General features: G+C 46.5%; 1 protein-coding gene across 1 annotated transcript in view; it reads right to left on the bottom strand.

Moving 5' to 3' along the window:
• The window catches only part of TOP1 (DNA topoisomerase I), a 67,090-nt gene extending 40,263 nt beyond the window's left edge, over positions 1-26,827 (bottom strand). Inside the window, exons 1-2 of the mRNA XM_066978074.1 lie at positions 26,620-26,827; positions 25,940-25,964 (exon numbers count right to left, since the gene is read on the bottom strand). Of these exons, the coding sequence (XP_066834175.1) occupies positions 25,940-25,964; positions 26,620-26,652 (58 nt within the window). The 5' untranslated portion in view covers positions 26,653-26,827. The remainder of the gene's footprint in view (positions 1-25,939; positions 25,965-26,619) is intronic.
• Between the last annotated feature and the right edge of the window lie 326 nt (positions 26,828-27,153).

Genomic DNA, 27,153 nt, shown 5'->3' with positions numbered 1-27,153 from the left:
GAAATTCTAAGCACTTTTGGTCTGTGGCCCTGTTTTGTCGTCTCCCCCCCCCCCCCGCCATTAAGTCTCTGGGGAAAGGCTGAGTCATAACCCTATTTGCAATACTTGTATACACGTATTACTGGAACAGTGCAGTTTTCCTCTTTATCCAGGAACAGAGCTGTAAAAGGCCAGGCATCTATTTAACTACAGCATGACGAGAAGAGAGCTGCAGGAAGAGAAAGCCCTCCTGCGGCGGGCAGTCGGCACCTGGGGAGGCAGCGTGCCAGCAGCCTCCTCCTCAATGGCCTTAACGGGCTGGGCTGGCCACAAAACCAACGTACAGGGAACTATAGTCTTTTAATTCATATGAAAAGATCGTTTGCTTTTAAAATCCTTTTGAGCACTCTTCTCTCCCCGCTCCCCCAATGAAGTTTACTTACGTATCAAGGGAAGCAGGCCTACTCCTTACGTTAATATTTCAGTTTTTGTGGCAACATTTCTAGTTAAACCCTGAAATTGCATAGAGGGAAATAGGCTCTTGTACAACAAATCAGTGCAGCTAGTAATATGATCTGGGAGAATATCGTTGGCAGTTTGCTTTAGAATCATCTTTTTAAGCACTGAAGAAAGGATGAGAGCAACAATCTGGCCCTTCTCATTTCTCTTAAACTAAGTGAGATAGCTGGCAAATAAACACCTGGTAACTCCAATTCCTCATCAACAGTAGCTTTTTTAGATAAATCTACTAGCCTTCCGTATTTGCCATCTTTGGGTTCACGCTCTTGTAGTTTTTTTCAAGTACAATTTGAATACTTTATCAACCTGCTTACAGACAGGTTTCTGCCAACAGCAAAATATAACAAAAGAACAGATGAAGTTTTGGGGATAAGGGGTTTTTGTATTTTCCTTCTGGTTCCAGCAATACCCCACTTGTTTCTCTCCATTAGACAGCCTAGAAATACCTCAATTAGTAAGTATGCTGATATTTTGTCTGTTCAAAACACCATCTACACTGATGTCCAGAATGGCAATTTAAGCTTACTTGATTCTTGGGACTGAAATCTGTCTCCAAATCCGAAGATGTAGTATGAAGAAAGGGGGGGGGGGGAAGTCACACTACCATGTCAAAAAAACATTTTAACTACTTGTTACTTCCATGACACTTCTGCTTGAGCAAATGGGCTGAAATTTCTGCCCCAGGTCCAGTGCCTTGATACTAGTTACAGGTTACAAGAGAAACATACGAGCTTTTAAGGCTTTCTCAGAATCATTGGTATATATGAGTGTGGTGTGCTTTCTATTACTGGGACTTTTATCCATCTCAAACTTGAAGCACAAGCAAGAAATCCTTCGCAATTGCAATAGAGGATGTATTGTGTTACAGCAGGGTGATTGTATGTATGCAACTTTTCAGTCTCTTCTCTGGAAAAGGGAAGAAAGTCTTAAAAAACAAAAACAAAAAATGCTTCAGTTCCACTGCTAAATTATGCAGCTGAAAGAGATAATTCAGTAACACTGGATTAGTTTCAAAAACTGGTCAAACTGAAATCTTCTCTCAAGAGCCGTCCTCACCTGAGAAATTGGTGGTCTCTTTACAGCTGAAACACCTCTTAGACCATTTACTACACAACTACAGCATTTTTACAGTTTAGCCTAATTTCCTTCTCATTTGTAGTGACATAACAGTAAGCAAAGCAAAAAGACCCCGTATTACCTCAATGAAACAATTTCACAGATTTTTCTCCTCCTCCCAGGCTCTTCCCAGAAGCAGTCATCTTGAAGTGTAGATGATCAGAAAAAGGCCTCTTACCTTCCAGTTTTATAAGTCAAATTTTACCATTTGTTACCATTTATTTTACTAAATCATATTACTTCTGAGTTCTAATTTCCCATATGCAGGGTATAAAAGACTACCATTTGATTCATTAAGGTTCAGTTGGTTAAATGATGCCTGGAAGGGCTATGAATGCTCAAACACGTGAACGTAGTTCAAGGTGTCTAAAACACTCTTCATATTCCTGGCAAAGAATATGTACTTTTGCCTCAGGCATCTGATCACAACAGTTTAGTGTTGGAGCAACTTTGACAACATATAGATTACACTTGGAAGTAGAAAGATTGTAACGCTCAGTCAATATCAAAGATCTTTAACATGAACAGTGATGTGGTTGGCAGGTTACCTAAACAAATAACTGCAATTCCACGTGTGTAAAGGTTGCTTTGTGAGGCTCTGGTCAATTTATAAACCATCCATCTGAGAAAGGAGCTACTGTGTGGAGATGCAGAAACCCATTTGAAGAACCCATAGGGCTCACAAGGGCAGCCATGTGCAGAAAGCTGGACAGTCTGAGGCACAGGGGATGGGGATCCTCTCTGTCAGACAGGTTATGGCTTTGGGCAAGTCACTTGAATTTACATGTTTTGATTTACAATTTCAAGAGGCACATACAATAATCCCTCCTGATCAATCACTGACTGTCCTGAGTTGGAAGGGACCCATCAGGATCATCAAGTCCAGCTCCTGGCTCCTCACAGGGCCACCCAAAAATCAGACCATGTGTCTGAGAGCGTTGTCCAAACGCTTCTTGAACTCCAGCAGACTTGGTGCGCTGACCACTGCCCTGGGCAGCCTGCCCCAGTGCCTGATCACCCTCCGAGTGAAGAGCCTTTCCCTAACACTCAGCCTGACCCTCCCCTGTCCCAGCTCCGTGCCGTTCCCTTGGGTCCTGTTGCCGTCCCCAGAGAGCAGAGCTCAGCGCCTGCCCCTCCGCTCCCCTCGTGAGGGAGCTGCAGGCCGCCATGAGGCCTCCCCTCAGCCTGCTCTGCTCTGGGCTGAACAAACCCAAGGACCTCAGCCACTCCTCATACAACTTGCCTTCCAGACCCCTCACCATCTTTGTAGCCCTCCTTCGGAGGCTCTCTAATAATTTTAAGTCCTTCTTATGTTGTGGCACCCAAAACTGCACACAGTGCTCGAGGTGAGGCCGCACTGGCGCAGAGCAGAGCAGGAGAATCCCTTCCCTCGCCAGGCTAGCCATGCCGTGCCTGAGGCACCCCAGGACAGGGTTGGACTTTTGGGCTACTGGGGCATGCTCCCGATTCATATTTGGCTTGGCATTGACCAGAAACCCCAGATCCCTTTCTGCGGGACTGCTCTCCAGCCTCTCGTCCTCATCTATACGTACAGCCAGGGTTGCCCCATCCCAGGTGCTGAATGTGGCACTTGGTCTTGTTAAACTTCATGCAATTAGTGATTGCCCAGCTCTTTTAATTTGTCAAGATCTCTCTGCAAGGCCAGAGACCAGTGTGGAAGAGCTTTATATTTTTCTACAATGTTTGTATTGCAGTTGGAGAAAGTCACAGTATGATCATGGTGTTCCAGTAATTGATTACACTGTTTCTGGACTTTGTTTAAGTGGATTGTCATTGCTGTAGCTGAAAAAAAGGGGAAGAAAAACTATTGTACAGAAAACAGAATTGCATCCAGGTATCAGGGACAACATCTGTATGCAGCTAGAAGTCTCAAAAACAACAAAAACCATACCAAACATACCCAGAAGGTGTTTTACAGACAGATGACGGTATTGTGGATGATACTCTGGAACACAAAACCATAATCTAAAATAAACTTCCCATCTGAAACGGGATAAGTCACTTACTGGCCTAATGGCCCTATTTACGCAACTACAGAATACACATAAAACATTTACCCTGGAAAGGTATTGCAGGTCTGTTTGCTGTGCTGTTTTATTTCTCCAATAGCTGGCTGCAAAATATTTGGAGTCCTGAAATGAGAGTGACTAAAACACCGAGACCAGGATTTGAGACCCCCATAGCCATTACCTCGATCAGAGTAATTCACCAGAACATCATCATCTGATCTGACTGAAATACAGTTTGGGCAAGCAATGCTTCCTAAGTGTGACATTCAGTGAAAGAAGCAGGACCAGGCGTTCAGTTTGTGCCAAGAAAGGAGGTAAACCACTACGACAGCAAAACAAGATTGCTGGGCTTCCAATTCCTCGTTTTTAGTGCCATAATTAAAAGAACATGTACACCTTTCAAAATCAACTTCACGTGCAATCCTTTACCTACAGTGTTGAAAGGCATCTCCGCAATCAACACTGCTGCGGATTCTCTCTGGCCTGTTGTGTACTTTTATGTATTTTATTATTTACACAATAATATTTTGCATTTTATTATTACACAGATGTGCCTGTACACTAGACAGCCTATTCTGACTCTAAATAGATATCAAAGCTATTTCTAAATACTCAAAACCCTTTCTGAAGTCTAATTCAAATGAAGTACAGTTGCTGTGCTATCACAAACTTACTTTGCTTCAGGTGTATCACTGAATCAGGTGCACCAGTCCAGGGAGGCTGACACTTTCTTAACAGTGTTTAAAGAAACCTCTCTGTTTTCCTTCATAAACTATAGTAAGACACGAATTTTATGCTTTACTGCCAAACATCTAAATCAATTTTGACTAAACACAAGTGGAAAGCAGCTCTTGGTTGGAAGCTTCATATACTCATTATTTATTTTCCAAACATACAAGGGAAAAAATAGAGGAAAGAGACAAGAAAGCTTCATTGAGAACAGAGTCTGGAAAAGTACAACAGAATAAGCAAACAGTTCATCCTAAGGCAGTAACTTAATAATAAACCGACTCCAGCAAAGTGCATTCTCCCTTTTCCAAGGGTTCAAATGAAGACATATATCAACACTAAGTAGATTTGAGTCAACCTGTTTTCCCGGGTAGTTCTTCCAAGACAAAGAACTGCTGCATCCTCCTCTCCTGTTCACAAAGTAGTCCACCAAGCAAACATCTGGTCTGAGCCAGAACCGACCACTTGGTATCCTGCGCTTCTGCTTTCCTAAAGCTTGAAAACTGCCTAATTTTGATGGGAAGAGTAAAGCCAATGACCTTACAGCCCCTCTCCACACTTTTTTCAGTTATCTGAGGCAAGATACACCAGAGGGGCAGACAGATATTGTGTTTTTTTCCTTAAAAGGATTTTGCTGGGATACTTGGCTTCAGAACAAGACAGACCCCTTAGTTGCTGCATTCTTCATTAATCTTGTAATCCGATAAATAGATAAATTGCTGAAGAAATGTCTCCAGCCTCTATCTATAGGAATAGAATAATTCCTGTGAACTTATTGAGAAGTTCCACTTTCTCCCCAGTGAAGTTTTATTATGCAAGCAAGGATCTTACACAGCTTTTAAAATACAAAGTTTGCAAAACAAGATTAACGCACCTTCTGCTCCACCGAAACCCCAGGGCAACTTCAATCTAAGGAAGAAAGGTAAACAATGTGACAGAAGTGCTAACAGGGAGAGAGCACAGTGGCACAGCACCAAGTCTGCAAGCTGAGCTGCACACTCGTTTATCCTTCCAAAACTTTAAAGCTTATCATGGATAGGTTAAGGAGGCCAGAAAAAAAACAAACACAGACTGATCATTCCTATATTGTGTGACTGAGGCCTCAGGGACATGAATGAAGTTAACCTGAAGCAAATGTCACTGCTGGCATTTCATCAATCTAAACAAACCTGCAGAAGTTGGGTTGATAAGCAAGACATGCTGTGAGAGCTTATTCAGAAAGGGAAGGGCAGATATTCTTCAATACACTTGTTTTGAGCCCTTTTTTTTCCCCCAGCTGGATTAATCACTCAGTTTCTGTGCACCAAATATTTTCACCTGCTAGGGAAATACTAAATTCTCTGATTATCAGCAATTAACGCTTAAATAATTGAGATGCTCTGTGTTACAAAAGGACGATGACCTTACATTGCTATACTGAATGTATTCTGCAGCAACCCAACAGCAGACAGCAGCAAGTCTAATGAACTGTCAGTGCCTTCTCCACAGCCTCTTCTGAAAAAGGTGGCATGTTCACATACAACTATTCTGCAGCATATCTTAGTCATTGAGTTAAAAAACACAAAATCACTGCAAGAACAATTGCACTAGAACACACTACACAAAGGACAAGAGTGGGGAAGCCTTACAAAGCATGAAAATACATGTTTGATCAGTAGAGAAAGGCTAAATTAAGAGCTGCTTCTTACACATGCCAAAGGGCTCCCGACTGAGAGGCAACAATGAAGTTTCAACCCACTATTTGCATTCAAAAATGAAAAAAAAAAAATCAATGTGAACAGAAACATGTGTTTCCAGGGATTCCCAGGACGTAACACATTCTCCTGTAATTGCATAAATAAGAGTCAGAGAATGAAATCCATTAATATGCTTCCATTAACCAAGCAGAATAAAATAAAACAGCAAGTCAGAACTGCCAGCATCAGCACACAGCTTAAAAAGCTCCTAGCACGGAAGAGAGGAAAGTCAGGAGTAGTCTCTTAAGAAAAGAAGATAAGAATCACCCTGTTCTTGTCCCTAGCAAAGTTTATTCTTACATAGCTACACTATTTGATGAGTAGAAGTGCTTTCCATAGCCTCCTCCATTCAGAATTTGACTAGCGTGCACAGTAACAGACTCCTTCCCTTACTGGGGCAGAAATAGTTTCAGCATTTTTTCCTGTTGGTTTAGAAGTCTTTACCCACATGCATAAGCACAGCTACGCACTGTATGTACATCTTTAAAGCAGCAGCAAGACTGAAGATATGCTTTTGCCTTGATATTCAGAAGGCACTGCCCATCACATCTCTGCACAGCAGGAAGCCAGAGCAGGGTCTAAGGAAAAACCCACCCAGTGAGCACTGGGGGACTCAGGAATACTCCAGGACGCACTGGAAGCATGTCTAAGTTTATTTGGTATACGCCTGCTTCACTCCTAGTCCTTGTCATGTTCAGCCACCGTCTTGCTTTCCCTCAGCATCAATTCTTCCTCCTCCCACCTCAGACTAGCCCAGAATTACTTTTCAGGGTCAGCGAAGGGGTCCTAATAGATAGAAAAGTGGAAAGCTAGACAACTGTGGCAGCTAGCTACTGACCCATTTCAAAGTCAGCTCTGCCTCTGTCTGCATTTTCCAATCAGATCCAAAACGTAGGAGCAAACAAAGGACGGCTACAAGCCTGTGCTTCATTACCTCCCTGGTTCCAAAAGCCTTACGCTCGTTACAAACGTGTATTCCAATTAGCTAACAGACGTGTACAGGATGGACTCTGGAGGGCTGATGGGTGCATAAAGTGAATGTTGCTGGGGAACACACAAACAAGAATCAGCTTTGGGAAAAAAAGTTGCATAAAATGGAAGCTGCAGGTAGGCTCCCTGTGGATTTCCTTTGGATCCCCTAACACTGAATGATTTTTACTAGACCATCTAATCTCACGTTTCTCCAAATTCACATCCGTTTCCTCCCCATTGTGCAAAATGCAGTTAACGTAACCGGCACAGCAGGAAGGACTGAGAAGGGCTGGACGATTGCACACAAGCCGGTCTAGCATACAGGAGTATAAAACTAGCTCAAAATGATGAAAGAAAGTAAAATTTAAGGGCGTTCAAATGGATAATGCGAGGGAGACTGATCCCACTGCCGGAGTCAGAAAGCAACAAACCTTCAGCACGGACCCAAGGCTTGGCACAGGAGCTGCCACGCAGCGCTGTCGCACGCAGTCAGCTCTCAGGAAGAGACAAAGGAGCCGTGTCCGCACCGTGCAGATGGAGACAAAGGAGCGGCCCAGGGTCATGCTCAGCCGCTGGGGAGCCAGGCCCAGGGGTGCTCCCGCCTCTGCTCGCCTTCTGCCTCGCTTCTCCGGAGCGCGCTGCGGCCGGGCAGTTGCGACACGCCGTCATGTTTAGACTTCGGAGTCATCAGCGGCTGCAGAAGATAACCTATCCCTTACTTCAACATGGTTCAAAGCAACGTGGCTCAGTTAACCCTTATCTTCCCGCTAGCTGACCCTTTCAGCTCTTGAGTTCTCGTCCAGCAGAACTTTGGGGACACCACCCTGAACTTCAGCAGTCCCCCTCGGGAAGGACGTGACAGCTGTGCTGGATCGCCGAGCTCACCGCTGCTTGGCCCCTGCGCCCAGGCTCACCAGGCTCGCTTGCTGCCTGCACCGGCTGATCCACGGCTCCTTGAGAAAAAGGCTCAGCTCCTCCTGAGGTGAACCTCTTCGGGTCCGTCACGGCTTGGAGAATCTTGTGCAGGTTACGTTCAACTGTGGGAGAAGGAGCAAGCCTAGCTCTTCAGCAAGGAGTGCAGGGACTGGGCTCCTGCCTGCATCACTGACACACGGAGGTGGGCTGAATCACCCTTTCTGGAAATTTTTGATGAGAAAGCACCCAGGGAGCAGCTTTACCAGTTACCTCAGCAGACTGGGTCAAGAGCAAAGCAAACCTTTTGGTGCAACCTGACACATTCGTGCTGCAGTCAGAGAACTTCACGTACTGTACTCCATCCACAGGCTGAGTCAGTGCCCCTAGCAGAAGGTTTTTCCGCCTCCAACTGCTCTCTGTACCAGTAGCAGAAAGGTGCAAACAACGCAATTTGTAATGCAAAGTCAACAGCTGCTTCCCGCATGCAGCCAAACCTTTAAGACAGGTGAATCAGGAGGAAGAAAGGAGAAAACTAACTCCCAGCTCTTAGAGATAATGGAAACTTCAGCTATATTAAAAAATAAGGAGATTTGTATCATATTGAGGCATAAGAAGTAAAGTTTCAATTTTAAAAACTGCATTAGCCAGCAGGAAAACAGCTGTGTTGTCTGAAATAATTACTCTGCAAATGGTGTCAACTAGAAAAATATTTTCACTTGCTGGCTGTGTAAATCACTAGTATTTTTGGATTCACTAAAAAGAGTTTTGTTTTTATTTTATTTTTCTTTAAAGATTCCCTGAAATCCTGACACTTCCTCAGCGCACGAGGGATTTCTCAAGAGCAGCTCAAACCAAGCCAGCGCTCACCCCAACAGCATGAGGACAGGGCTGGCACATTCGGCTATCCCGGGCCTGACCCAGGACAGGGGCTCCCCGAAACCCAAATTCCCACAGATCAAAACACGCAGACGCATTGAAATGCTTCTCCTACTGCAGTCAGCGACGAGACTCCTGTCAGCGGGCAGTGTCATGCACACGTGTGCACGCAGGAGCAGTGCAAGCAGTGCCCAGCATCCTCAGAGAGGCTCTAATGGCATTGTTCAAAGGCTTTTATTAACCAGCCCTGGACAACGAGATGTGGCTTTGGCCATTGCTGGTCTTCTGCCTGCTGTGGGCAGGAAAGGCCTGAGGCGGCAGCACCCTTGGGAACAGCCCAAGGCCTCCGCACTGCTCCGTATTACGGTACACATTGAGCCTGCAAGACAGCAAGCGGCTGGTACGATGCTGAAATTAGCTCTGCCAAGCAGTACTGCTGTTTTAAGCTCCGGAATCAGATGTTTATCCTACTACTTGCCTAATATCGTGCCCACAAAGCTGAACTAATGGGCCAGTGTTATAAAAAGTTTATTTCAAAACAACGTAAGCGATTGGTCTTTTATCATGTTCGTTTCCTCTCTGCAGAAGCAACTCCCACGCCGATCCCAGCCAGTGGGTTTGCTGGTGCCGTGGTGCCCCCCCACCTCCAAGCATTTTTCCAAGCCCGGGGCACGCTGGCTGGACGCAGACCACCTCACCTCCGCCTGCACTGCGGGTGAGTTATGCGACCGCGCACCCACGCCAGGCTAAATCCAGCAGTTGTCTGCAAACATCTCATCACCAGCCGGCGCTGCTCCAAGTCCCACTCTCAAGACAAGGCGGGGAACGCAGCTCCCCCGCCTTAAGGAGACAATTAACGCCACAATTAACGTACAAGAAGAAATCTGATGCCAGCCAGAATACACGGGAGGCACGGGACTGAACAAAAGGTTCAGTGACAGCCGAGATTTCCGCACTTCCCGCAGTGCTCCTGAGCCTACTGAGAGGGAGGCAGCGAGGACACAGAGAGCCACCTCTGTAGCAGCGCAGGTGACAGCAGCTTGAAATGTGAGTTTTAAAATGCACAAGGCTGTGCTGGCAATACTTACATGACTAATAAGCAGAGCTCCTACATGCAGCGCGCCCACTCCACCAGAAGCCTTCCATTCAAACCAATAGCCAAGAAGCGTTACTTGAAGTCACTGATTTTAGCCCTGTTACGTGTTGGTGTTCTGTTTTGTTAAATACAGGTCAAGTCTCACTAGCTGCCGGCTGTTAAATCACACCGACACAGGTACCTGAAAGCCCATGTAGCCTGCCATTGCAGATCAGTATGCTTAATAAACTCCTAACTTCAATTAAAAGCAGCTCTACATATTCTTACCCTCCCCCCCCCCCCCTTCTGAATGGCTTGCATCTCTGGATGGATATCAAAATTTTATTAAACTCACAGGCAACATTTTCAGATTCCATCACACACGAGATTCACAAATGCCTTGAATGACTTACGAACGGGAGAAAAACATTTACATTGTTTCACGCCTAAACCCTATTAAAAGGAGAGAAGCGTAATCCTTGAAAACTGAACAGAACCAATTGCTTCTGGTTAACTCGTTCCTCAATTTTACGAGCAGACCCCTCTTTACCAATGCAGAAATAACTAGGTGTGAAAGTTAGCTTCCCTTTTTCAGCTTTCAAATGGTTTCCACTGTCATAGTCACTAAATGAGCTGTTCAAACTGAAGGAAATATGCTGCAGGTGCAAAGAGTCTTCAATGGTTGGTTTATCACTGCACTTCAAGACGCAAGTGCTTAACTAATGACTTCTATCATCTCTGAGGTTCTGCTTTACAGCTACAGCAACACGATCGCACTATTTTTCAAGTTTTCTGAACACGAAGCCTGACATCACTTAGGTATTTTAAGAAGTCGGTTGGTAAGAGGCTTAGAAAGATGCTCAAAGAACTACGAGCACTACAGAAGCACCCACAGGGGCTCAAGAGTTTGTTATTCCTCGTTAATGTAATCTGAAATGAGAAAACAAAATGGTACAGCTTATTTGCAGGAGTGTTCCGAAAGAAAAATTAAGAGATTGCTTTGCACCTGCTCATTTGATGGCAGAAATAGGCAAAGGAAACAAGGGTAACTGGTACGAATATTTACAATCTAATAATTAATTCCTGAACGGCTCAGCTATAATGCTAGGAAATAAATATTTTAAAGGTTTCTTGACTGCCAGTCTTATGCTGAGACAAATTTTTAAAGGTTTATTACAAATACTGTTAGAGTCAAAGTTAAAACAATACCTCTGTTAAATTTTAAGATGAATTTTACATCGAGGACCAGTGCCACCTTGAAAGCTACAGCCACTGCAGGGATTTAGCATTTGCTCCTCTGCAGACAGCCCGGAGCAGCAGCTGTCCCGTTTCCTCCTGCCTTTCCTTCCCTTCCCGGACCGAGGCGCCCCGGGAGCCATCCGTGCTGGGTTCCCCCATTCCCTTCCTCTCGGGAAGCTGCTTGCCCCAGAGGAGCGCAGCAGCCCTAGGGTTTTCTGAACCCGCAGTGCTTGAACGCACTCGAACCTGTTTGAGGCTCCATGCATTTAGGCAACGCTGTTTGCAAGTTTTTAAATGTACCAGTTTATTTTTGAACTTGGATCTTTTACAGCTAGCAATTATCTTACTTCCTGTACTCTAGTCCCTTGCAGACCAGAACAAACTCCCTGTTTTTCCTGTGATCACAGCTGTGACCTGTGATCAGCTTTACTTGAGACAATCAGATGTGAAAAGGCAGTGATACCGATATACGGGAGCCTCGAGTCTTTATTAATGCATAGTGGTAATATTACGTAAAGCCTGCAAGTGAGCAAACTGCATGATGAGCAGCTCTAATAAGGTAAGGATGAATGCAAAAAACCTGTACTGAAAATCAGCAAGAGATGTGAGATCTTTAACTTCATGTTCCCTCCCCAAGACTAACACCCTGGACTCACAGATCAAGATACCCCCGGAGATAAGGGTATGATGAAATTGAAAATTAAAGTAACTGCTTTAACAGTAGCGTTTCACTTCTAGTGGTGACGTTACTAAACACTCCACATTGGCTAGAAACACTATTAGGTTAACCTGGTTTCCTAAGGACGTTTCTTTGCAGCTCTAAGAGGCAAAATAGTTCAGGAGCCTCTACGCGAGAAAGCATCTGTGACCTGGAAAACAGTTCCACACTGGTTTTCATGACAAAAGATTTTACAGAAAGTACCAGTTACCTAGCGATTGAAATATAAAACGAGATACTTTGTGCCACTACAGTCACTGTAAGGAATCCTGGAATCTCAGCTCTAGCATTTTACAGCAAGACAGCTGCCCTGATGATACAGAAACTGCACTTCCTTTTTTTTTTTTTTAGTGCAGAAAGCAATAGCCACACACAAGTAACACAAGGAAACTGTTTGCTATTGCCAAGCATCATGTTCTCAAAAATCTAACTTCACTACAATTAAGTGTGCATTTAAATCAGCATTTGTTCGATCGAGGTGTGCTCTAGAAGTTGCTTTATGAACTACTGCACAGCCGGATGCAAGAGCAATTCTGGTTTGAGCAAGGGCAAGAGTAAACTGCAGTGACCAACAGGGAAGAAACCTCATTTGACTTGGTCTACAAAGACGCTTGACAACTTATTTCTGTACTGACGTCTTTTTTAGAGTATCAATCTCCATCAGTAATTTGATCTGAATCTAGTTCTCCATGTACTTAAACCCATTTGGATCACAGGATTTGGGAAATTGCATACCAGTATTTAGCAAAGCACTAACAATGCTACTGATCTATCGTTTTGGTTACTTAGGAATGATGGGAAGGAGGTGGTTAAAATTTAGGATACAGCTTACAGGATGAAGAACCGAGCAAACATCACTGACGCTTGCTGACAAAATGACACTGACTTCAGAACACAGAAATAAGACCTACAAGCCACGCCACTGATTTGCCTTCTTTAAGCCTTCAAACGCTCATGGATGCTTACAAGCAAGCCCTGTTGGATACCAGCCCTTGTCTAAAGTGAAAACTAGCAGAAGGCTTACCTTTCCAGTCACTGAAACAGCTATTAAAAACGCCATTAAACTTGTTTGTAGTCCACAGACCCCAACAAAATTACTATTTTTTTTCAGTATTGGGGAAGAACAATTGAAGTGAGAACTTCTTTGGCTGCATTCGCCTATTGAGCTAATTGCCAAAGACTAATTCCAGAGCTCTGCTGAGATTAAACCATGAGCGTACACAAAGGGGAACTATAAAAACTCAGCTCAGAAAAATCAAATAGCATATTTATTTCGATTCCATTCAAAAAGTAAATATTTGCCATGTGCAAGTTGACAGACTTCTTCTCCAGGACTCCTCTATAAAAATGAAACCGAGAAGTGTTCCTTTCCCCAGCTCAACTGCTCTCCCAAAACACAAACACACTAGTGTGATGCAAAGAGGGCTCCTCGAACTACATGCTAACAAGTTCCCTCTGGGGTTTAAGGTTTCATAGCCTGGGTTAGCATCTGAGGACAAGGCTCCTGTGCCTGGGTAGATGGGTGGAGTGTTTACAGAAAGGGAGAAAAACATTAGAACTTAAATTAAAAACAAACTAATTTTGACATTAATAGATGAGGCTCACATCTGTTTTGAACACTGTTTCTTGGTCTTGGGAAATACAGCTACAGGGGATGCATTTCACAAAACAATGCTCCGCAGCTCCATTCTCCACAAATCCACAAAGGACTCCGTTTAAAAACACACTGACTTCAGCACACCACAACTCTGTAAACCTGCCGATCCTTCAGAAACGTGGCCAGGGGTTATTGTTGTTGATCCTTCTAACCGAGCACGCTGGTGAGTAAAGCCCGAGGCACACCGATCTGTTCCTAGCAGACCCAACCCACCTTCTGAACCAGCTCTCCCTGCTGTCAGCACCAGACGTAACCTGCTTGCTAAACTGCACGCAGAACGGATCAATCTGGCTCGCAAAAGCACCACCAGCAGCTTCAAAAAACAACCCAAAAATCAGATTCCTAACAGAGAGAAGAGTTGCACAGGATGAGTACGGTAGGAGGCATGTTCACGAGCACAGAAAACCAGAACGTTTTTAACTCAGCACACACACAGGTTCGCGCCCCGACAGCGAGGCACAGCAGTGCCAGGAACCGCAGATCGCACGGCGCTGGACAAATGTCTCAACAACAGGACGGGGCAGGAGGGAAGGGGCAAGCGCTAGCCATGAAGTCAATGCTTGGAAAAGCTGAAGAGCAACAGCTTTACACCTTCATTTATGAAACAAGAAACTGATCATCAATTCCAGTGCTTGACTTCTGCATAAAGTTCAATTTAAGGATTTAATTACTAGCATAGCCAGCTTGTTGCTACCTGCTCTGTCTCCAAGCACTGCAAGACAAGCTATGGACCAGGACAAGTACAACCGCAGCGTGCTGGACGCTCTCAGCACCAGACACCCACCAACAACTTAAGAATCCAAGCACAGAGCGTCAAGTGCTAAGCCCCATTTTCTCCTCACATCTAGACAATTAAAGCAGTCTAAAGACCTAAAAAGAAGCTTGCTTTAAATACAAGCGATGCTGAATAAGCCCACTTGATGATAAAAGGAAAACTTAATTGTTTACGACAGCCATCAAACTCCAGAGAGAAGCACATTTTAAATTAGAAGACTGCATCTACTCATAAAAACAGGTATTTCAAGGACAGCTTGCTTGTGCTTCCCTAATAAAGCGCAGGTGACACACACAGCTATAATACTATGACTCAGACAAGAGGCTAGCTCCTCTGAGAGGCTTCCTGGTTTTGGAGTAGGAAGAACACCAGAGGATGGAAGAAAACAAAAAGAAAAGACTCTTCAAAAAAAACTCATTATCCACCTTCATGAGGCAAAGACATCCCGGAGAGCTGGAGAGATGTTTCCATCTGCTGGAGCAAGGTGCTGCAGCCCGTGTCCAAACAGCTCCAGCACGATGCCTTGCGAGACTCGGAGTTAGCAGCACTGGCAGATATCCTGCCTGAGTTGTGCTGCTGCTTCTTTGCTAAAAGGACGGATGAAGATGACACCTACACGGGGACGGGGCAACGCTGCCGAAGCATCAATGTCACTTTTGTTACGAATTAATCTTTTGCATTGTACTTCTAGACACACGAAGCTGCTGCCTCGAGATCTGGCAATTCGCGGCAGCGCGCTACAACACAACCTGCACCTTGCTCTCCTCCTGCCAGAAAGCACCCAAGCCTTTTCCCTCTGTATCTCTGACTTGTACCAAACCGAAGGAACCTCATCCTCCATAAAAACCGAAGCTAAAATCTAAGCATTGAGGGGAAACAGCAGTGAGGAAGGCTTACTGTGATCCGCACGTAAAGGGGTTTACTGCACACAAGGAAGCGTTACAACAGAGAGAGCACATTTTAATAGCTCCAATGACATTCTCGGTCCTCAGAAGAGGAGCAGGCAGCTTTTTATTCCCCATCTGGTGGTCATTAACTCTAGCGTACAAACCTCAGCCTACGTCAGTAGTGCTACTCCATCCCTCCATTTTGTACACGCTGCTTGTGTTGCAATGAATCATACTCACACGGATCTCTCCAAAGGGTTCCTGCTTCCAGCTTCCCAAACGGCTCGATTAAAATGGAGAGTGCTCGTCTAACTCGTAAGGGTACCTTCTGAGGCAAGTACGAACTGGTACCTGCCCTTCCCTGCTGTTTTATCTCTTCGGTAATTGATCTTACTCACATGCTTGCTAGGATTCACAAACTGCCAAAAGACGCAATGTGCTCTGCTGATGCTTTTCCTATTGCTCAAGGCACAGTTAGCAGACACTCGTGTATGCTGGCATGTGTGGTGCAAGAGACTAACCTGAGAAGTACGTGGTGCCAGAACCCCGCACGCAGACCAGGAAACCACTGATCTCACTGCTGTAAATCCAGCAGTTTCACTGATTACAAAACCCGACATGCAACATTTGTAAATTTGTCAAATTATTTAGTACAGAAAAAAAATATACAGGCTTTAGCTCCTGAGATGCATTCTGCCTCTAAAAATATAAGCTGAAACCGCAGAAAGGTTTGGTTTTTTTTTTTTTTTGTACTGCTTTTTCCTAACCATTTCAGTCGTCGACTGGAGAGAATTAAAGATCAAAAACAAAAGTCCAAGTTGGAATTGAACCTTAGTCCTAGCCAGACAGCTTTGTGCCTATTTCTGTGCTGGGAGAAGTCACTCCCACTCTGTTCTCGCTTCTCCACCTTTGCAAAGAGCACAGCCCTCCCCCTCTCCCAGGCTGCCTATTTAAACAGCAGGGCCTTAGGACAGGGTAACAATGTACATGGCACACAGGACCTTAAGCCCAGGCACGGGGTCCGTAACAGAACATCCCTCCCCGGTGCTCCCTGCCTCCACCTTCTGAAGTCTCTCTCTGTACTTGACCCTGCATCCCCGCACAGCCTGGAAGGATCACCAAGCAGCACAGACCGCGCCGAGAGCTGGCACGGCCGCATCGCACAAAGCCCGATGCTGGGATAACCATCGTCAGCTCGTGGAGCTGCTGGATTCCCCGGGGACAGGACGAGCTCACCTCTGATTCGCGTCCACCGCAGCGAAGATCAAGCAAGGCAGCCCTCCTACCTGGTTATCAGGTGTCCCAAATACCTCGTTTCACAAGCGACATTACAGCCTGTCCCCTGCCACCGTTTGTACTTTTCCCCCCATAAAACTGCTTTGCAGACAGCAGAAATAGCAGCCTGTCTCTTACCATGCTATCCCAACTGCAGAACTCTCTGCGCTTCGCTTACAAGACCACTATGGGTTTCTGAACTCTTATTTCTGATACTTAGAAACCCACAACAGACATTTGTCGTATTCCAGAGGAAAACAAACGTTTTTGTGAGCTTCCACTTTTTCCTCATTCACTTCCCAAAAAGGTCTTTTTAGGCCACCTCGAGCCATCTCTCCAAAACAAGAGCTGCAAGCTCCGAGGAAGACGAACAGCTGTTTGACAAACCTGGCCCTTGTTCAAATATTGCAATATAAGCCTTGGGCAGTGATACATCGCCATCAATAAAAAGTTCAGCTGAAGTACATCGCCCTGACCCTAAAACACTGATCATCTACGCCGTGCTACACACAAGGAAAAAAATACCACGTTGCCATTCAAACCTAAAAAGTGTAGGGAAGAAAGGTTGCAAATAAAGGAAGAAAATAGCTCCTGGGTAACACTCAGATTTATATTCTCATGTAAGAAGCTGTGCTAGGCAATAGATCAGGGTAAGTGACAAATGCCAGGAGAAGTTAAAAAGTTATCTGTGCTTGGGCATTACTCCGTTCTTACTAATTATTTTCTTGACTTCTTACCACGAAGGCACATCCCTGCTCGATTAAAAAAAAAAAATCTTGAAAAAGCTGTTAACGCTATTCCATTTAGGCACTGCCACACCGATCTTCCAGCTGCACCAGAATGACAGACACTTGGATGGAGATGAGACAACTTCCAGTCCCATGCAGCATACGCTGAGTAGTGGAGCGAGCCCAAGGCTTCAGGAATTACAAAGCATTTGGGAAGCTCATTCCAGAGCTGCTGAACAATGCTCAGGCATTAGCCCAGGCTGTTTCAGACGGACAAGCCGCATGCAGTCTTACCGCGCTGAACATGAGACCTCGTGTTTCATTTCTGCCCATCATTTACTCTCTCACACTGCCGAATTCTTTACTAGTGAGGTCCCAGATGCTTGCTGCAAAGATTACTGTGATGTTGCAAATGACTGAGGGACTTCGAACTCAGCAGCACTTAGCGAAAGTCACCAGCATCTTATTTTGTAGGAAATCTTTGAAAAATGGCGTTACAGGAGAAACGGACATTTTGAGGAATCTGAACTATGGTTGCACTGAGAATGGGAGCAGTCCTCCCTCAAAGAGAGCCGTACTGTGTGCTAAAATGGTGTATGTCTGTGTCCGTCTGTCTGTAAGAGGCAGCCATCCACGCAGGGCACCATTACAAAGGAGCTAATCTCCATTTTTTGGTGGGCACCACAAAGCTTAGCACTCTGCCACGCTCCGAAGGAAGCCGCTGTTTTTGTAACGCTCCTTGAAAACCCCTTCTCACTGATGAAGGTATGAGATAAAAATACAGACGCACACCCCCACAGCTCACAACTGCACAAAACATATGGTGAGCTCGTGAACATGAACAAGCGCAGTCATTTCCAAAATATCGATAGAGAAGCCCAAAAGATCTGCTGATCAGCAGCTTTGTGAGAAGCACCTTTTGGCTTTAAGAGCCTGCCAGGATCCTTCTTACAAGAGAGTTTCCCAATGACCCGATGCTGCCCCTGTTCACCCCACAATCATCCCAGTTCCAGGGGTTATGGCCTTCAAACCTAAGAAACGACTTAGGTACTTTAGGTGGAGACGTGTTGTTTTTCTTGATGAGGCACTGTCTGCTGAAGCTGAACGGCAAGTACCTACACCAGCTTTCCTGCCATGCCTCCCGTATTTGAGCCTGCACTGCCCCCATCCCATCAAGGTACGTATTTCAGACGTTTCCCAGCCCCTGCCTCCAAAGTTTTCCACGACAGGAGCAAAGCAGGCTCAGCGCTGTCCGGTCCGTCCTTGTGACTCCTTTGGGGTGGGAGCTGGCGGCCTGAAGGCGCAGAGCGGTTGTCAGTGCAAGCGACCTGTCTGAGCTGAGCTACTACAGCGACCAGCTCCAAGCGAAGCTGCTGGGATTGAGGTAGCAGCTACGAACAAAGGAAACTCCCCCCGAGTGGAGCAACGGTATAAAACGTAGTTTTCACAAACCCTATCCATCCGTTTCTTTTTCCACACTCAGTTGTGTTGTTCTAACAGACAAAAAGGCCTGAGACTATGGGAAACGTCAGTACAACTTTGCAACAGATCTCACAAACACATGAGGCAATTCTTTTTCAAGGTGCAATCCCTTCTCCGCTCACTTCCCTCACTGCAGAGCTCCCTCTCTGTTATTAGCAGTTAACGGGGAACTAATTGCTGATGTCTCCCACTTCCCCAAGAGCATCAGGAGCACTCCTTGTGCTGGAGGATTTCCCAAAGTATTGCTTATTGCAAGGACTGGAACATTTCACACCTGCATCTCTGCTGACACTGTAACGCGGGCCAAGGTTTAACAAAATGCTACTTATACCTCAGAGAAGTTTGAGGACCATTGATGTTACGCAGGTGCTACAAAAGAATGAGTTTCAGGACTGATAGCGGCTCTGTTCTCTCTGCTTTCAGTCTCAGGTCTGCAGCTCTCACTTGTTCATCAGCTGAGGCCAAATTTAGGAAGCAAATTTCAATTTGAAAAAAAATACGCATAATGCTCATGTTCCTAAGGCCAACAGCAACTACCAACTGTTCTTTATACCCCATGGACCACAGGAGTAGCTTCACCCCTTTCTTCACATCACTTTCCGAGTGTCCCACCTCTGTGATACCAGGAGATGTTACCGCAGCTCTCTCCTTACCATTATCAGTTTAAAAAGCTAGCATCGAAAAGATTTGTTAACGATAAACCCGATAAAACCCACTGGAAATACTTAGCGTCTGTGTCAGCAAGGACATTGTGAACAAATGCTGTGCTAAGAAACATTTCAGCCCCGCAGACACCGGGCAGCCACTACACCTTGCTCTGCAGAACTGGGAAAGAGCAGAAAAGGCTCTGCCCAGAAGAGCGCTTCAGCACCGTAGGAATTCCCGTGTTAAACCAGCCAGAGTGGGAGCTCCCTGGAGCAGGCGTTTAAGAAGAGAGGAAGGACACAGCCGCAACCGGGAATACTGTTCAGGAGGATTCGTCCCACCGTGCTGAAGACTTGTTTTTAAGCTGTGATTTTCAGCTGCTCTTTCAGAAGCACAGGTCAGCAACAAACTCACACGCTGCTGGAATACCGGCAAGTCCCTGCCCTCCTCTTGTTCATTTAAGGGGAGAAAGCGTTTTGAAGTCTAATGATGGTACATATTTAAACGCTGACAGTGCTAAACAGCTCAGAACTGATAGTCATGCAGGGAGAAGGCATGGCTGGGCTTATTTGTCATCTGACGCTGCCTCGGTCAAAGAAAAAAGCCTCAGAAAAGCAAGGTGATACACACCGCCTTCCGCTACGAGGATCCTCTCTCAGATTTGGGCACCTACGACTCCTTTAAGAACACAGGCAGGAGCAGAATACACAGTGCTAAACAGCATTTTGCTCTCATGTTTCAGTGTGAGGTTTTATATAAAACTTGGGGCAGTTTCCATAAAACTAGCAGCTGCAAAGGCAATTCAATTTAATAAGCCAATAAATATTTCTGAATGACTGCATGTCTTACAAGGATATCAGGAATTTTATTAGCCCAGCCAGCTCAAGCAGACTTGAAAGAGAAACTATCCTATCTTGAAAAGCCACAGAAAGAAATCTGCGCTGATTTCTTAAGTTAAATTATCCTTTTCATAAAGAAGTCAGCATATCATTAAAGCCCATCCCTCCGGTTCAACAACAAAGGAGCAGGTATAATGTCAGGACTCCGCTGATTTTAGTGGGATCACAGCAATTTACACCATCAGTAAGAATCTGGCCCCGAGTCTCTCTAAGAGGGCAGTGACTTGTGCTATTTCAGCAGGTATTACTTTAACAGGAATCCAGTGAAATCATTAACAGAGGAATTTGAGTCAATGAGATGTTAAGTACTTGCTATAATTACATATTATTGCAGTTTCTGCTGACAGCACAACTCAGGAGGTTGGAATTCAATGAACTATCCGACAAATATCTGAAATCACAGTTGTAAAATGAAATTAAATCTGAATTTGTTCGATTATGCTTATGAGCCGTGTGCCTAGTTTACGTAAAGCCATGTAAAAAGCCACACTTTTGCATAAATTTTGGTTCCTTGGTTAAAATTTTTTCATGTTTTACAAAGTAAACAAAGCAGCCCCGATAGGAATATTGCTTAATACTGCAGTAAAAGGAAAAACATCTTAAGAGAATCTGAAAGTAGAAAGCACACAGGCCATTAACCCCCAAAACACATCTTCCAGCACATTTAGGTAATTCTGCTGAGTTTTAACAAAAACAAAAGTTGGCCGCAGATAACAAATGCGTTCAACTCCCCACTCCCACAAGACACCCATTAAGTCCTAACCTGAACGCTGAACGTGTCGGAACAATTAACACAACAGACCTCTAGGTCTTCACAAAGCCCTTCTAAAGCTACTGCTGGGAAAATACATGCAAACAACTTATGCAGCGCATGAGACGCAAGAGCAGCTTACCAGCAATATTTTTATTTACATTTCACAAGGTCTCCCTGCAGTCTGCCTTTCTGAGACGTGTCAGAAATGATCAACTTACTGCAGGATACCCTCACTGCCAGCATCTCGGGGACTCCTGTAGGAAAGCTGCACTGTTATATCCTACAGTCCTTGCAAAAGATTGCTGGAGATGCTAGAAACCAATGCTAAAAAACAAAACAAAACAAAAAGAAAAAACACACACACATTAAAAACCTCACAAGGATCAGGGTCTGACACGAAATATTTTTCAGATTTGAAGTTTCAGATTTAAAACTGCCCTGAGTGTTGCTCCGAGGACCGGCTGCGGGCAGCACTGCTCACAGCACTGGCTCGCCCAGCGCCTTGGGCTGGAGGAGGCAGATTCAAGGCTTGTGTTGGAAGGAACAAGCTACATGGAAACGTGCGTCCTAAGGAACGTAGCACAAAAAAGGGAAAGGAAATTTTCCGCGGAGATATCAATCTGCTTCTAAATACCATTAGCTACCTTTTGTATGGTGGATCCCTGGCCAAACGTTTGACATTTAAAAGCGCCGATGACATCACGCTCCCAGGGAACTTAAGAGACGCTTTCGCCCTGATGTGTGCAGGGATAGAACACAAGAGTTTACCTTCCAGCTTCCTAACTTCAGGAGGTTTGTTTGGTACTGCGGCTCCCGCAGCAGCGCTAAGGTACACAGACCCAGCGGACATGACCCTGCTCTCCTTCCAAAAATCCTCCTGCCCATCCAGAAGACACCAACGAGGCAGAGGGGAGGAAGAACAAACCAGGGTGCCAGCAGGTTGGTTCCCAACCACCAAAAAACCTTCAGGACCTCTGTTGTGTCGGTGTTCAGCCTGCCAGCATTTAAGCCATCCCCACCTTTTGTGTGCCCAGCTCTGTCGTTGTAAAGGAAAAGTGAATTTAATGTGGAACACAAGGGTGCTGAAATACCCTAACTTGTAAGGCATTTGTTCAGCACCCTGGCTATTTAAATTACATTTCCCTCTTGCTCACTCCCCTTCACATCTTCACCCTGATATACCGAGGTGCCATATAAGCATTCAGGACAACAAAAAAACCTGCCAGTTTCTGATAAGCAGCACAAGCTGGAGCAGAAAGGACTCACCACCACCCCCATCCCAAAACTGCAATTAAAGCGAGCCTCCCACTCAAACACGCTTGGCTTCTAGATGACTTCTAGACAGACAAATTCACACACGACTCCTGTTAACATACTCTAATGGTTGCAAATTCAGTCTTATCATTATTGGTCAAGTCATCTTTCTTCACTTCGGGTAATGCCTTCCCTTCCTACCTAGAAGAGTGCTGGATTTTAAAAAAGTGCTGGATCTTATAGCAGCTCTGCCTGCAGGCTGACAAACAGCCATGGCACTCGCAGCAGTTACTGCAGTTTAGGAGCCTTTGTCTTGAATTTGATCATTTTGCAACCAAAAATAAGTTTTATCTACTGCACCCCACAAGCATAATAAGAGAATTGAAAGTTAAGATAAATTCCTTTCAGTCTCAACGTTGTCCTCAGGAGCAAGAAGCTGTTATACTCAACCTTAGCAATAAAGCTCTTAAAGCTAAACTAAACAGAATCCAAGCAGGTTTTACATCTGAAGCGACCTCAAACTCACCAAGTGAGGGGAAAAAAAAAAAATATCAGAATCTCTTCTGTACTCCAGGGTACACAGTTATGACTCAACATTCACAGCTGTGAAGAAGGGGTCATTTTCAATGACCAAGCTGTTCTTGGAAATGACAGGTTTAGACTACCGCTTCCCTTCTAGCATGCTGAAGACTGTAGGACGTTACTTGCAAAAAAGACTTACTGTTTCAGCACAATATTGTTCTCGGGATGGTTTGCAAACAGCCACTGCTAGGGCTGAACATGGAAAATTCTTTGCAGCGTGTACCGCCACTAAAAATACAGTTAAGGTGAAAAAAATCACCCACTATGGCCAAATTAAACAGGAGGGAGAATCTGGATATCGAGATGGAATGCAATTACCCAAGCTGGAATTTGCCCAGGACACTCTTGCTTAGAGTAGCCAGAGGGATCTGGCTATTCGATGTCAAGAAATAGCCAAGAACACATATTTACAAGTGGCATCCTCTCTCATACCTAATAGTATCCTGCTATCAATGAAACCGGCCCGGAATAAGATCCAAGTTCTTTGCTACAGCCAGCGTGCTCCTCTGTGACCTGCAATCAGCTGGCAGATCCACCTCCACCCACCCTGCTTCAGCTGCAACACCTTGCATGATCACAGGGAAGGCAGTACGTCCCCTGACCTAAATATGAAAGACCATTTGTAACAACAGGAAGCTTTCAAGCGGTTAAGTTGCCCTCTGACTGATACACTAATCAGAAGTCACCCAAAGCACTTTTTGTTAATGAAAACGTTTACTGCTGGTCCATTCAACAGTCTGAATTAGCCCTCAGAAAGACTTCCCTTTCCCCAAACGTGAAGACCAAAGGCAGCCGAAAAAGGAAACTTTGCCTCTACTGCTCAGAGCCGTCTGACAATAACCGAAGCACAAACCAACTCTAAGAAGAAAACGTACTTGAGATTCCCACCACCCACTTCCACTCTGCCACTAAATAGGATGAAAACTAGAATAGGAGCCAGAGCACCACCACTACGCCTAAAGCAGGGCTGCTTTTCTCAGACCATGCGTGACAATTCCCAACACAGAAGTGCAAAGAACTCCTGGGTGGAGGAAACAAGCCGCAGCACAAGCAGAGGTGACAGGTTTTCAGGAAGATCAGTCCTGGTCACAAGGTCAGGGAGGACAGCGACTATTCAGCATTATTCTCGTAACAAGACTAAAAGGGTTACACGCACCTTTCAACACTGAAGAGGATTTTGGATTTTCGGGACCTCCGATCGGCCACAATGTTTCGTGACAGCCATAAAAATAATTTCAATAGGAGGAAAAGGGTGCTGATACCTACGCTGGTACAAATTCACTGCGTGTGTTCGATTTACCAGGAATTCAGTTTTTACATCAAGGTATCTTACTTTAAATTTGCGTCCTGAATTCTTCCAACACATGGTAGAAATCAAAACTGGGGGAGTTTTAAGCACTGAATGCCTAAAACCCTGTAAGAATAACATGGCCCATGGTCATAACAGAGGAGAGAAAACCCTCAAAGAGCTTCACTGGAAGCTGAAGGGGAAGGGTCGAAATGTGCATCGTTTCCCCTATGTAAATCAGCAAGTAACTGAAGCTTTCCAGGGAGTACTTTTCCCTAAATAGAAATGATCGCGAGGCAAATATTTCTCAGCATAAAAAGGCTACAAGTATTCACATACATGCTTGTATTTAAGTTGCCTCAAGAGTTCCTACTGCACTTCTTGGGAAATCCACTTTGCCTTTTTCTTCCTGCTAGAATTTATTCCTAGAGATTTGCTATAGCACCAGAATGGGAATAAAGTTCAAAAACTACTGCACACTCCAACTGCACACAGACAATCACATTCCGATGAATGGACAGAAAGAGAGGTGCACACAAACGCAGATTTGTAAATATTTACACACATTAGCCTACAAAGCAACCAGGGCACATGGGCACTGCCCAGAAAAGCATGCTAAATATTGTTGTAAGAGAGCACTGAGTAAAGCAAAGCCATCTTCAACCATTTTTTGTCCTCTACCGTTCGGGGGAGAGCTCAGAGTTCCTCAAACATCCCAAAGAGAGCGACAACAACACAGGCACACAAAGGTAGGTCGGACCCTGCCAGCTCCCCCCACCTTGCTCACACCCTTTGGTTTGGCACTTAATGGCACGGGGAGGGGGGTTGCGATCACTTAGCATCCTGGAAAAATTAATGTACAGTCAAAAAAGGCAGTAGCTATGAGGTTTAGTGGACAATTTACAGGAATATATATGAATATAAATAACAGACAGATATATGTATATATTCAGCTATATAAAAATAAAAAAAAAAAATCACAGGACTCCTCCAGTGTTTCTAAATGAAATGAACAGTTATAGCTTGCAAACTTACGGAAGCGATGCTGTCTACCTTTCTGGAATTGTCTGCACTGCTTGTGTAGTTGTTTTTTTTTTTTTTTTTTCATCCTAACGTGGGCTTTTATTTTAATTAAAAAGCCCCACCCAGCAAGGTAAAGTTCCATCAGTTAACCAGGCAGGAAAGGAGTAAGAGCCTTCTTAAAATGGATGCAGCAGATCCTTCTGAAGAGCAACATGTTGCAATCACCTTTCATTTTAGGGGAAGGGAGGGATTCCCTGAAAGGAACAGGGCCGGGGAGCCGTGGGGGGGGGGGGGGGGAGGGAGGAAGGGAGGCCGCGATAAAAACGGCTCGGGGATTTATTTAACCCCCCAAAATAAATAAAACAACTTCGCTTTCCCCTTCGCCGAGCAGGGGCTGGGGCTGGCTGCCCGGCTCCCCCGGCAGGAGGGCAGCTCCTCGGCGGCTGGCGAGGAGGAGGAGGAGGAGGAGGAGAAGGAGCGAAAGCCACACAGAAGAGAGGAGAAAAAGAAAATGGCGCAGAGACTAAGTCCCGACCGTCGACAAGGCGACTTTCCAGGGAGGAATCGGGGCCCAAAGGCGACCCCGGCGGGGCCGAGGGGAGCGGATCGGGGGCCTCCGGTGCCCCCACTAGGGGCTGAGGGGGTGGCGGGGGGCCGGGGGGGGCGGCCAGGGGCCGTTCGGGGCGGCTCGATGGGAACAATGGGGCCGGTGAGCGCGGAGCCGGGACTTAGTCTCTGGGACGCCATGTCTGTGCGCGGCGCGGCCGGGCCGCCACGCTCACTCACCGTTGGCTCGGAAATCCGCCTCGATCTGCGGGGAGAGGAGACACGGAGAGGCCGTGAAAAGCGCCGTCCCGGCAGGGGGGGTCACTTCTTTAGCTACCCGGGGCCACGGATCCCCCCCAAACCACCCCCCCCCCCCCCGCCAATTCTCCCCCCTCCCCCGAATCCCCCCCCCCCCCCCCCCAATTCCTTCTGATTTTTAGGAGAATTAAATAACCAAATGAGAAGCACGATGCAGAAGGTGTCCTTCACGGCGGGGAGGGGATCCGGACCCGCGCGGCTCCCCGGGGTGCCCCCCCCCCCCAAAAAAAAAAAAAAAAAAAACCACCCTGGGATGAGGATGGGGGTGATGGGGGGAGGTCGCCCCGCCGCCCCTGCCCCTCTCCCCGGGGTCCCCTGTCCCCCAGCCCGCTTCTCGGGGGGGACCTGTCCCCGGGGGGGGGGCTCAGCAAGGGGTTGGGGGGGGGGGGGGGGGGGGGGGGTGGCAGGCCGGCTTGACAGGGCTCACCCCAGCCCCGTGGGTCACCCCGCGGGGGGGCAGGCAGGGGGCAGCACCGGGCCGCGAACCCCAGCGCTGAGAGGGGCAGCGGGGGGGGCTCTGCCGGGCCCCCCAGGGACCCCCCCCGGAGGGCGGCGAAGGGCTGGGGACCCCCGGGGCACGGGGGCGGTGCAGGGGCGCTCACCTGGGAATCGTTGTGCAGCTGGTCCCCGCTCATGCCGGAGGGTGCGGGAGGCCGAGCGGAGCAGGGGCAGAGGAAAGAAGGGAGCCGAGCCGAGCCGAGCCGCCGGGGGGGACGCGCGGAGCGGAGACGCGCCGAGAGCGCAGCCCCTGGCTGCTCAGCCGTTGTGTAACAGACGCTAAGTCCGACTTTCGGCGCACTGCGCAGCCGCGCCGCCGGTTACCCAAGGGGCGGGGCCAGGGCTACGTTAGACAGAACGCCGGGGCGGGAGCCAGGAAACGGCAGCTCTTGCATTTGCATACAAGCCCCGCCCCCACCGGGTATATTTACATACAGACCACGCCCCCGTCACCATCCTCAGGCTCCCTCCGAACGCCGCCGACTCGCCCGCCCCCTCCCGCACAGACTTTTACATATCCGACCCCGCCCCTTCCTCCCTCTCCTCCAATCGCGCCGCGCAAGCTGCCCTTCATTTGCATGCTCCGCCACGCCCCTCCCCGCCGCCGGACGAACCCGCGGCATTGTGTAAGAGCCCGT

Source organism: Anser cygnoides, chromosome 16 (assembly GCF_040182565.1).
Source record: "Anser cygnoides isolate HZ-2024a breed goose chromosome 16, Taihu_goose_T2T_genome, whole genome shotgun sequence".
Lineage (NCBI taxonomy): Eukaryota > Metazoa > Chordata > Aves > Anseriformes > Anatidae > Anser > Anser cygnoides.
The sequence above is the reverse complement of the archived record's forward strand: the minus strand, read 5'-3'. Positions and strand labels throughout refer to the sequence as shown.